This window comes from Vicia villosa, linkage group LG1, assembly GCF_029867415.1.
Source record: "Vicia villosa cultivar HV-30 ecotype Madison, WI linkage group LG1, Vvil1.0, whole genome shotgun sequence".
NCBI classification, from domain to species: Eukaryota; Viridiplantae; Streptophyta; class Magnoliopsida; order Fabales; family Fabaceae; genus Vicia; species Vicia villosa.
The window spans coordinates 82,750,922-82,763,177 of record NC_081180.1 but is presented as its reverse complement, the minus strand read 5'-3'; the positions used below and the strand labels follow the sequence as shown (position 1 = coordinate 82,763,177).

The 12,256-nt window shown below is 31.4% G+C and overlaps 1 protein-coding gene across 1 annotated transcript; it reads right to left on the bottom strand.

The window, feature by feature from the left end:
• Positions 1 to 7,200: 7,200 nt before the first annotated feature.
• LOC131610919 (small ribosomal subunit protein uS14z/uS14y/uS14x) lies at positions 7,201 to 7,886 on the bottom strand. Its single transcript, XM_058883009.1, has 3 exons — positions 7,757 to 7,886; positions 7,543 to 7,642; positions 7,201 to 7,449 (listed from the first exon to the last, which is right to left on the bottom strand). The coding sequence occupies exons 1-3, from the start codon at positions 7,816 to 7,818 to the stop codon at positions 7,441 to 7,443; spliced, it is 171 nt and encodes a 56-aa protein (XP_058738992.1). The 5' UTR covers positions 7,819 to 7,886; the 3' UTR covers positions 7,201 to 7,440.
• Between the last annotated feature and the right edge of the window lie 4,370 nt (positions 7,887 to 12,256).

The following is a 12,256-nucleotide window of genomic DNA, read 5'->3' as shown; positions in this document are numbered from 1 at the left end:
ATACAATAGTATTGGTACCCACTGTGGGACATGGTATAGCTTACAAAGACCTTTAAATGCCATAACATGATGGTCACCAAATGTCTAGCTCCCTAGAAACCATCTAAAAAATAATCGATTCTTCATAATCAAAACAATAACATCCATATTAGACGATTCTAACATCAAAATTAACCATATCAATTAAGGCTTGTCAATGGAGATGAAAACTCCATACGTCAAAATTCTTAGTTCACCAAACAGGTACATCAACGTATATCAAGCTCCAAAGAACACCTTGGAAGAAAAGGACATAAAAATTGAGAATCATAAAAATAATATCGATCAAAGAGAAAAAAAATGGAAGCACTGGCATATAACTCATTTACCAAGGATGACAACGACAATATGACCAAGTCAAACTCCAAAAACAAGGGGTCATATCGAAGATCCCTTATGTGGGAGAGTAAGAAGGGTGGCATAACATTGTTTCCTTTTACATATGAAACCAATGTTGAACCAATACTAAGAAAATTTTGACTATCAACAATCAATAAGTGCGACAAAAAATTGGATCCAAGAAACCACCTGAAGTCATTCAACACTTGAATAATACTTCAACAAAAGTATGATACCCAATGTGCAAAAAACTTCTCATGCTCCCTAAAAAAGAGTTTTTTTCTTATGGTTCTCAAATCTCTTAGAGAAATCAATCAAGTAATAAAAACAACTGATTGAGATGTTCGTGTCCAAATCGACGAGTAGTTTAATAACCCATAAAACCTTGATTAGTCAGATGATGTTAAGGCATAAGAAAAAAAACTCTCAATGATTTCATGGACCCCTTCGATAAAAACTAATTCAGATAAACAAAATTACACTAACAGATGCATTACATGTTTACAATAAGCGAGTTAAGGAAATGAGCAACAAGTTTTATTTCCATAGAAAAAGTCGTTAAAGTAAAAAAGAGGATATTATAGAAAATCTTTTTAATATAATCAAAACCAAAGCAGGTCTAAAGAAAAAGGACAAAACGGTCATAAGAGAGGTCAAGATATAAGTGTAAGAGAAAAAAAGTTAACCTTGAAACTTAGACAGGTCAAGACCTTGAAGGAAAGGATAGTGGTCACTAGAAACTCGAAGGAGGTAAATGAGTCCCGAGAAAAGGAATATGAGAAATTAAGGACGAAGATGTCGAACTAAATGTACATCAACTTCATATCATGAGGATTTTTCATAAAGACGTCATCTATTAGCCCTAAAAAAATAATTCAAATCTCAACCACCACATACGCGCTCACTTATATCAGACATATTTCTTCGATTACCTTTTCAAAAAAGGATTACAAAGGGGTTGATTAACAATAAGGAAACTTGGTAGTCATCCTTATAGACATGGAAAACTAAAATATAAAAATAAGATTAATCAACGAAGCAATACGCCCTACATCATTTTGGGCAAGGCCATTAGAGTTACCTTAATCCAGTCTCAAACCTAAAAATACAACTCTAGTTGGATTCTCTTGAGATAACACAAAAGCCACAATATTTATCAAAGTTCTTATGAAAATAGTTGCATACATCTATTTGAGATCAATCTAAATGAAGTCGTTGATAGTCCATGAAAGCTTAACAAATAACCTCATAATCAAAATATTGATGCTTAATCTACTTGGAGCCATTTTGTCAACCCCTCACATAGAAATGAATTTTCCTTTAAATAAAATGAAAATAGACGCAAGTGTACAAATCTGAAAGGAGCATTGTTACATCAACATCCTTTAAAACAGTTGGAAAGATCCATGTTGAGACAAAATAAAAATTTAGAAAATTTCTTCACCCACCTCCTAACCTTCTTGCCCACCCCTGGTGAATTTACCACACTACTCCTTGTTTCGGAAGTTCATTTCCGAAAAGGTACTTTTTTTTGTTAAAAAAGGTGTTTTCGGAAATGTATCTCCGAAAACGTGTTTTTTTTAATATAAAATATTGATTTCGGAGATGCATCTCCGAAATAAAGTTACTTTTCAGAAAATGTGGTGTTTTCGGAAGTTCATCTCCGAACGCACCCCCCTTGGAGAAATTCGAAAATGAACTTCCGAAATATTCCAAGACCAAATTGGTCTTGGAATGTTTCGGATATACACTTCCGAAATAATTAATAATTATTAAAAAAATTAAAATCAAGGTGAATCAATACAATTAATAGGTATAAAATCAAGGTGAATTGAAGGTGAATCAATAAAATCAAGGTGAATCAAAACATCCTAAACTATTTGAAAGTTAAAAATTATTTTACTAACTTATATAAATCAAAAACATTTTAATTCCATAAGTAAATTTTGAATTATATAGAATTAAATATAAAATTTATTCATTAAATAAAATTAAGACAAAATCTTTTTTTAATTTTTTTAAACTAAATAAAAAATTATCTCATTTTTAATTATGAATCAGAATAGAAATATATAAATATATAATAATAATTATTAATTTTGTAAGTGAAATATATAAATATATAATATATAAATATATAATAATTAATATATAAATATATAAATATATAATAATTATTATAAATTAAAACACTCATTTTTTTAATTTTTATAATTATTATATAAATATATAAATATATTTATAATTAATATATAATAATTATTATATAAATATATAAATATATAATAATTTTTATAAATATATAATAATTATTATAATTATTATATAAATATATAAATTAAAACACTCATTTGTTTTTTTTTTTTTTTGTAAATACATAATGATTATTATAAATATATAAATATATAAATAAAAAATTATAACTCATTTTGTAAGTGAAATTATTTTAATTTTTTTAATTAAAATTATTTTAAATTTTAAAATATAAATCAGAATAGAAATATATAATAATTATTATTCATAACTAATAAATTATATCAAAATATATAATAATTATTATTTATTACTCATAAATTATATCAAATTTATAATATATAAATTAATTCATATCCTAAAATTAATTTTTGGAATTTTTAGATTTTTTTTGTTTTTTCGGAGATGAATCTCCGAATTAATCAAAATCCCAATTTTTGGGATTTTTTCGGAAATGCACTTCCGAAGTCTGAAAAAATTTAGAAAAAAAAATATTTCGAAAATGCATTTCCGAAGCAGGGGTAAAATGGGATTTTCGCTGGGGGTGACCCCATAGGGAGGTGGGTAAAGAAAAAACCAAAATTTAATCTAAAGGAATATGAGCATAATGAAAATTCATATAATTGATCCAAGGGAAGAAAACATGCACATGCCATAATATTTAGAAAATTTAAAGGAAGTAGAGATAACATATTCAGGGAAGATAACTAAAATTGATACCATAATGAAACTAGAGGAACAAATTATCAAAGGTAATGTCACACCTTATAGTTATCGACCTTAATGTTGGACTTATGATTCATAAAAACAAAAGTTAATGAAAAAAAAGAAGGTTACATTCAAAGAAGAGTCATATAAGTTAATGAAAATAAGTTACTTCTTGACAATAAGATACTTGACGTAAAAATAAGGGAAAATTAACTTGTCAATCTTTTTTTATCTAACATTCTATATTTTTTAATTCAATTTTATTTTTGTTGAAAAATATTGAGATATAAAGAATTTTCAGTATACTAGAAATTCGAAATTTTTGATATATCGGAAATTTCAAATTTCCGATACATATTAGAAATTTCAAATTTATGGTATCACAGTTTTTTTTTTTTTTTGCAAAAAATATCGAAAATTTCAATTATAAAGAAATTTCCGGTACATCATACCGGAAATTTTAGTTAATTTGAAATTTCCGGTTTATATCGAAAATTTCAAATTTATGGTACTATAGTTTTTTTTTTATAAAAAATACTGGAAATTTTGAAAAATCTGGTAATTTTTTCTAAATTTCTGATAAAAACTCACTGAAATTTTAAAAAACCGATATTTTTTTAAAATTTTCAATAAAAACATATATTTTTAAAAAATTAAAAATCTTAAACAAGGGTATAATGATAAAAGTATAACTTTGAGGGATGCCAGGAATAATTTTGAAAGCGGCAAGTTAAATTCTCGAAAATAAATTACCTCATGAAATTAAAATACATGACTTAGTTGGCCAATATAGTTTACACAGTCCTAAATAAGTCATGCTCAATATTCATTTCCAAACAAGCTTTTTATCTCAGTTGTATAAAGACATATAACCTTAAAAATTAAGCCTCTTCCTTTTTTTTTAGATAAAAACAAAATTACATTTTAGTTCGACTACTAACGTCTTCCTATTTTATTTTTTTAATTAAAAATACATAACATTTTACCTCCGTTTTAATTTTCAATCGAGGGAAAAAGAATAAAATGTGGATTTATATGCTTGAAGATGTTGTCGAAGTGATCCAAGGTAGAAAAGTTTGTTGGTAGCAAAGTTGCATTCAACTTGGGAGGGTGCTTGGGCCTCAAGGGTATGTTTCCCTTGAGGTCCTGAGTTCGAAGGAGCCTAGGACCAACTTTCGGAGGCTACGTGGGGCATGCTCAAGGGTATGCTCTCGGGTGGATTAGTCGGTACGGAAGGAAGGATACCACTCTATTAAAAAAAATTAGTTGTTCGATTTTGATGATGACAATGTTAGACATGTGACTTCACCCACAACAAGGAGATGAATTGTGTGGTTCGGAAAAACATGGTTTTAAAAAACTTTGAGGATTAAAATCAGAGTTTAGAAAACATTTTGAAAATAGTTTTAATATTAAGCAGTGGAAAAATAAATTGTGGAAATATAAATTGCATTTATAAAGTAAAGAGTTTAGCAAAAGAGAACGCCTAGAATTATAGAGGTTCGATCAAACAAAAAGACCGACTCATCTCCCCAAGAATTGTTCTTGAGAGTATCCAATAAATTTGAGAGTTTTTGATAGATTATACTCATACACCCTCCTTATTCAAGAAAAATTGAAGTTTATGGTTGACTTTCAACCAAACAATATATAGCGGGGTGAAACGGTGAATCTTCCCTCCAAATGGTAGATCGGAGTGGTTAATCTCATTTCCACGAGAATCTTAGAGTCGTTAATCTTCAAGCTTCTAAACAAACTTTGTAAACTTTTAACACGCGTTGAGCTGACAAATCTTAAATCTTGGTTTTACCCTGAACTAACCAATAACCTGAGAGATTTTAATATCAGATTTTATATTTTATATCATCATGCATGATCTCCCATAAACAATCCAACTGTCAACCGTGTTTTACTCACATAAATTTATTAACCTAACCATATATCCTACTGAAAGAAGAATGCATGTCACTCTCAAGGTACGATTCATATTCCATTCAAATTTCATTTCTCACTTTCTTATTGACTTGAGCGTTGGAGTACTAACCTTTGCAGGTCAGCCCTTGTTCCACCGCATCGGAAAATCAAAACCACTGCAATTCGCTGTTAATCTCATATTATTGATTTTCACATAATTCCATAGCAGAACAAGTAATATCTCGAAGTGTTTAACAAGGTGTAGGATGCGAATTTAACGTGCGACCCTTTCTGTATGTCTTTATCTTTATCCTTCTAATGTCTGGTGTATACTTATCTCCCACTCCCTAAGTTCCAAGAGCATTTGTTCCTTTCCACATCTTTGGCCAACAACTTCTCTTTGTACTAAATGTAAGTTTGGGTGTGGGTGAGATCACTCTTACTCCCTACGTCTTTCAAATCTAACTTTTCGTAGAACATATATTCTGCCTTCAACCCCTTCCTAAATATACTCTTACTTTTTCACTGCTACCTTAGTAAATTAGCCAATCTGCTCTCAGAAGGTCTCATTCTTCTTATGGTTGATCCAGTACTCTAGACTATTGTTAGATCCTCTTACTTTCCCTGCTACAATAGTAAACCAGTCAATATACTCTCGGAAGGTCTCATTCTTCTAGTGGTGGATCTTGCTAAAGATGGGTATCGTTTTATGTTAACGTTTTATATGCTGTGAATTACATCGTTAACTTATTACACAATTTTCTCCCAAAGATGATGGAATTGTAGTCCAAGATTTTGAAATCAAGCGCAGTGTCCATGTGTTCGTCAGGATCCCCAAGTTCGTCATTATTGTCCAAATTCAGTGGTTTCTCTATATTGCAAATGATAGAGTTTGGCAAATGGATTCTTCATCAGTGATTAGGAGTTTGATTATTGATATCGTGCTCGTTTCCTCTTTGAGAAAGATGCATATAGGACTTCTTCAAAAGGAGTATGGATATCATCTTAGTCATGAGGAGAATTTCGTCGCCCTCATGAGAAGAATTTCGGCCCGGGCGACGATGATGACGACGACCTAGTGATTAAAATACTTTCTTTGGATAGGATGTGACATCATTGGAAGCGGCCTCTAAGTTACCGTGTTGTAACACCTCTAATTAAGGAGCAATTTATGAAAGAGCCTTCTACCGATTCTATTCTATATGAAGAAGTCTCTTGAGAAAACGATCATTTTGTTAATGTACTAGTTTATAGATGTTAGTAACAAGTTCGTTTGTATCTTGCGTTACGAGAAGGACTAGGCGTCTTTGGAGGTAATTGTTGTGGACGTAGGGGTTGCTTCGACATTTGACCTTGAAATTGTTGTTGAAATGACAACCAAACTTGAAAAGTTCCTTGTCAAAACGATTGAATGATTGGACTCTAGTGAAATGAAGCATTTGGATAAGTCATCAAAATTGGAACATCTACTATGGGTGAGGACTGGTGCGAGTCATAAAGTACTAGGAAAGATGATTTGGTGCCAATTGTAGGAGTGGTATTGTGGATTAAGTCACTTTGAAGACTGCAATTACTAACTGCGGTAAAAGTTAACTAAGTTTGCTAGCAGAAACGATTACAATGGCGCAATTAAAGAGACAATGCCCACATATAATGGATATTTTTTTAGGTTAACCCTATAACTTCTAAGTTATAGATCCTCCAATAACCAAAATAAGTAAATAAAACTGGATCAAAACATAAAAGGAGCCCTTCCAAACATAAAGTGTTCACTCCAACAATTCATTCTAAAACACATTATGATCTGTTCACTCCAACAATTCATCCTAAAACATCCTAAAACACATTATGATCTGTTCACTCCAACAATTCATCTTAAAACAATTAACTCTAACTTCTAGCTACTTATTTCACCTATTACGATTTGTTCACTCCAACAATTCATACTAAAACATAAAGGAGCCCTTCCAAACATAAAGTGTAGTTACAGTCAAATAATGAAAATTAGGCGAAATTTCTCCCCCAATCAACATTAATTTCAAGTTCAATAGTAAACAACAATTCATCTTAATTCTACAAATCCAGTCCGACAAATAAACCAAAAGCAAGCAAAAAAAATTCTTCAAACATGATACACATCATTCTTGTGCCAGAACATAAACTTGGTAGAACAGCTACATCAGCTCTTCAACGGTACTGCAACAAATTAAAAGAAAAAGTTAGACATATACAAATTCTCATTGAAACATCTAATGAGAAACTTTGAGAATAACTAATACAAATATCAACCTTAATGAAACCAATTTCCTTGGCATTGCTATGGAAGCATTGCCTGCAGCACATAAGTCCATACTTCCTAATCAATCCATGTGAATTCCCACACACACGGCTGCAAGCAATAAACAAATAGAAATTAGAAACAGTAAAATTGTAAAAATTGGGATCAACAGAGAAACGTTATACGATGAAATAAAAAAACTAGTTGATTGAGGAATGGACGTACCAAGTGCGAGAACCAGGACCGTAGGTTTTGGGGTGAGAATTCCAGACGTTGCTGTGTCCCATTGTTTGGTTTGATGTTTGATCTCAGATTAGGGTTGGCCTGAGAACGTTAATATCAATTTCGATTTTATATGCAGGCTCATCATGAATTGGGCTTTACTGACCCGCTAACTATGGGCCTCTAAAATTGTTTTATTAACTGGGCTTTGAAACAATGAGTCCATACCCCCAACATTTATCTCTCTATCCTACTATAATGAATTTTGATCAAAATGTCTCTGTATAAATAATTTATTTTTTAAAATTTATACTTTTCCCTTCATTCTAGTCTTAAGTTCTTCGAGCAATTGAGAGAGCGCGTAAAAGTGTATTTCGTATCATAAGTCATTGAACCAAGTTAATTGATCCATAAAACACCATCATAACTCTTTGCGCAAAGATTTCCGATCCACAAAAAGCAATCGGAAGTCTTACTTTCAAGTTATCTGATACACACGTTTTTACTCAGAAAACTTACATCTAAGTTCTCCAATCCTCAGTTATCACCCAAAGTCCTGCTAGTTATCAATGGGCAAATTAACTTATCTAATCAATTAGTTCATAAGCATAAACAATTGGATACCTCAAATAATCAGTTATTTATGCTTATTTTGGAAAGTTTGGATAGAGAGTCATTACTAATCATTAAGACATTGTCATAATCGATTATATAATCGATTTGCTTCTTCCTGTCAATTGACTTAAGATTCCAATCGATTAGGTAATTCAAAAAATGTTTCTAAAGAAGCTGATAATTTCCTAATTAACTCGCTAAGGCTTAGAAAACATTACCGCAATCGCTGGATTGTAGGACTTGCCAACAGTACCAAAATCTAGGATTTTTTTTCTTATTATTATCTCCATAAGATACAAAACATGATTCTTTAGGGAAAAAGGAGGAGAATATGGTTCGGGACTGTAAAGCATTCCTGGAAAAAAGGGTTAGGTCTTAACTTTAGGTACCTACATCATCTTAGGTCATTTATTGTTAGTTTCATAAACATTCTTTTCATTTATATTTATATAAGAGACTTGGGTATTGATCCGCTGTCGCGCGCGGGTCAAAAACGAGTATTTTGTAAAACGTAGTACAGCGACAATGGCTCGAGTCGTATCACAAGGACTCTAGATTTTTATTAACTAAAAGCTAAATCGATTTAGGGGGGTTTGGTTTGGTCGAAAAAATGATTATCAAAAGTGATTATGAAGATAAGCTGTTTTGAAATAAGTGATTATGAAATAAGTCAATCTACCGATTCGGTTCCTACTAATCATCGATTATTATAATTTCACTACCATAAGCGGATTCCGTTTCTGTTCGATCACAAAATCAATTGACAAGCGCAACAATTTTATAGAATTATATTTCCCGTTTGCCGAATTAAGCATTCGGTTAAGCAAAAGGTGAATTAACGATTAAGCATACGATAAAACGCATAGAAATTTAGGAACCATAAATCAATCGAACCAAACAATCTACTCTACAAATAATCAGATTAAGCAAATGATAAACACAAAGTAGAATTGAAGGAATTAGAATTATAATGCAAAATTATATTAATCTCATAGTATTAGAACCTGAACACGGTAGATTAACTCAAAAGGATTAGTTCGCTGTGGATCAATTCGTACAAGCTTGATTTTTTCGTGAATGGAAGATGGATTGCTACAGTACCGCGGCTGCTAACCTAAGGGACAATGGCACAACCCGTTTTACAATCCAACTGGATCAAGCAGACGACCCAGACCCAAAACTAATTGACCCGAAACTTAACTAAAACTAGTGCTGCAACTTCAACGAATTTTCTGGCCCTTCTACAGTCCGATTCTGACTTCGACTCCAACATAAGAATTGTAGCTCTTTCTCTTAGCTTTCCGTCGATTATTAGAACGCCTCAATCGGACTCCCGGAACTCCAGTTATGATCGTTTCCGTGCAGACTGCTAAAGCTGAAAAATAAATACGAAAATCAAATAACAATAAAAATAAATTAAAATATAAAAACATAATAAAATAGAAAAATAAACAAACCAAACCATAGAAATGCCTAAGTACAAACATAAAGGAATGTGCATCAAAATGCACTGATCAGGTATTTAAGGGAGCTGATAAATTTTTAATTTTGTGTTCATAATGTTTTTTTTTTTTTGTAAAAATATGAAGGGGATGTCCTTCTTTAATCTCGTGAATTTTCTTAATAAAATATAACATAGAAATATGTTCTTATCTATTACTGTAGTTGTGTTTTAAGGTTTTACAATGAAAGGTGAAGTTAACATTATAAATATTACTGAAGTTCTTACTACTATTATTGGATTCATATCCAAAATCAGCTTTGTTGTAAGATACTCTTTGATTTTCTAATAGAAGATTCAATTTATCTCTTCCCTCGATGAACTTGACATGTGTCTTTTGAAGTTCTCAAGTTTCATTTTTCAAATTATCACATTCGGTGCACTTGTTAGGTTCATCTTTTTTGTTTGAAGTGGAAGATTTTTGAGATGAATCGATTTATCTTTCTATAAGGAAGATTTTTGTTTGAAGTGGAAGATTTTTTAGCTGAATCGATTTATCTTTCTATAAGGATTTATATTTCTTTCTCAAGGTTTTTATTTTTTAAATTCAAGAGAGGAAATAGTATTCTTGGATGTAGATACAATTTGTTCAAGTTTGCTTGTTTCTTTAGATAGCTTCTTACAAATGCAAAAAAGATCATGATAAGAAAAACAAGAGGTCACCTCGCCATCTTGGTGATTTGTAATAAGACAGATGTTAGCTTCTTCTTCGTCATTTGAGGAAACTATATCCTTACCTTTCCATGCGATGTAAGCTTTCTTGCCCTTTTTTTATTAGATTTTTTTATTTTCCTTTTTAGCTAAGGGACAATTTGGCCAGATGTTCCCTCTCTTTCCACATGTGTAGCATATTGGGATGAATGGTATCTTCTCCACATCCTTTTGTTGTTCCTTTTTTTTCTACTCATACCTTAGAAATCTTCTGAATTTCTTTACTATAAGAGACATGTCACCATCAGAGTCAGACTCCTCGGTTTTGAATGCTAGAATTTTTATTTTTATTTTCTCTTTCCTCGTTTATGGCAGCCTTTTAAGTTCCATTTTGTGTTCCTACAATTTGTCAAAAAAAAGTGTGTGTCCATAGTCTCCAAGTCTTTAGATTCACAAATTCCAGTGACTTTAGGCTGCCAACTATGATTTAGGCATCTAAGAACTCTTATAACTAGTTCCTCATTTGAAAATGTTTTTTCCAGAGCTCTCATATGACTCATGATATGAGTAAATTGTGTTTGCATTTGATTAATGCTCTCTTCAGGTTTCATTATAAAGAGTTCACACTCATGGATTAATATGCCCAACCTTGTCCTCTTTACCTCAGTAGTTCTTTCATGGGTAATTTGGAGGATGTCCCATTTTTTTTTTTGCAGTCTTGTAGTGAAAAACTCACAAAAATTCATCAAGATGGAGAGTTGTAATGATGAAATTTTCATTTTTTACTACAACACCATTGACATTGTGTGTAAGAGCAAATGGACCTTCCTTCAAAATCTCCCAAATACCACTATACATCCCTTCTCTGAAAAACTTCATTTTCTCTTTCCACAAACTATACACTTCTATATTAAAGGATGAGGGTTTGTTTAGTGAATAACTTGAAGTCATTTTTCCTCTTGGGACGATTAGTCTTTAACATGAGCTATGCTCTGATGCCACTTGTTAGAAAAGTGACTTCAAAACTCGCGATTGAATTAAAGTTTCCTTACTTAAAATATGATTGTGTTAGTATTCTTAAAGATCGGAGTAAGTTGAACAGTGGAGAATAAATGCGAAAAAGTAAATTGTAAATATTAAGAGATAAGAGTTTAGAAAGATGACATTAGTGATATATACATGTTCGGCCGAATGTCGGTCTACTCTTGTCCCCAAATATCTTCTTGAGATTTTGACTATGAACTTGAGCTTTATAGGTTATGTCCATGAACCTTCTATACAATCGAATCTAGAGATTTTACAATGACTTATCCCCAACCAAAAAGAAAGATTTTATCTAGGCTAAGCTAATGAGCAATAAGTGATTTTTCAAGCTAATCTTAATAACTAAACAAAAAAATTCTCGGCTAAGTTTAGAACCAATAAGATATTTTAAGAGTGGTTAGTCTCAAGAACTAAGCTCGATTTCTCAAGAATATCGCACTCTTGAGAAAATAGCAACAATACAACACCAATAGAATTTCTTCATCACAAGTAGTTTTTCACTCAAAGGCACTAAGGCAACTTAGGTGAAAAGAAAAATTATTTTAGTGAGAGAGAAGAGAGATAAATTCAAAAGAGATATAGAAGTTTAGAATTCGGGTGTGAATTGAGGAGGAGGGGTGCCTCCTTTATATAGGAGAATGGAAATCTAAAAAAGGAAATGATCCATGGACAATTTTAATGGCTCAATCGAT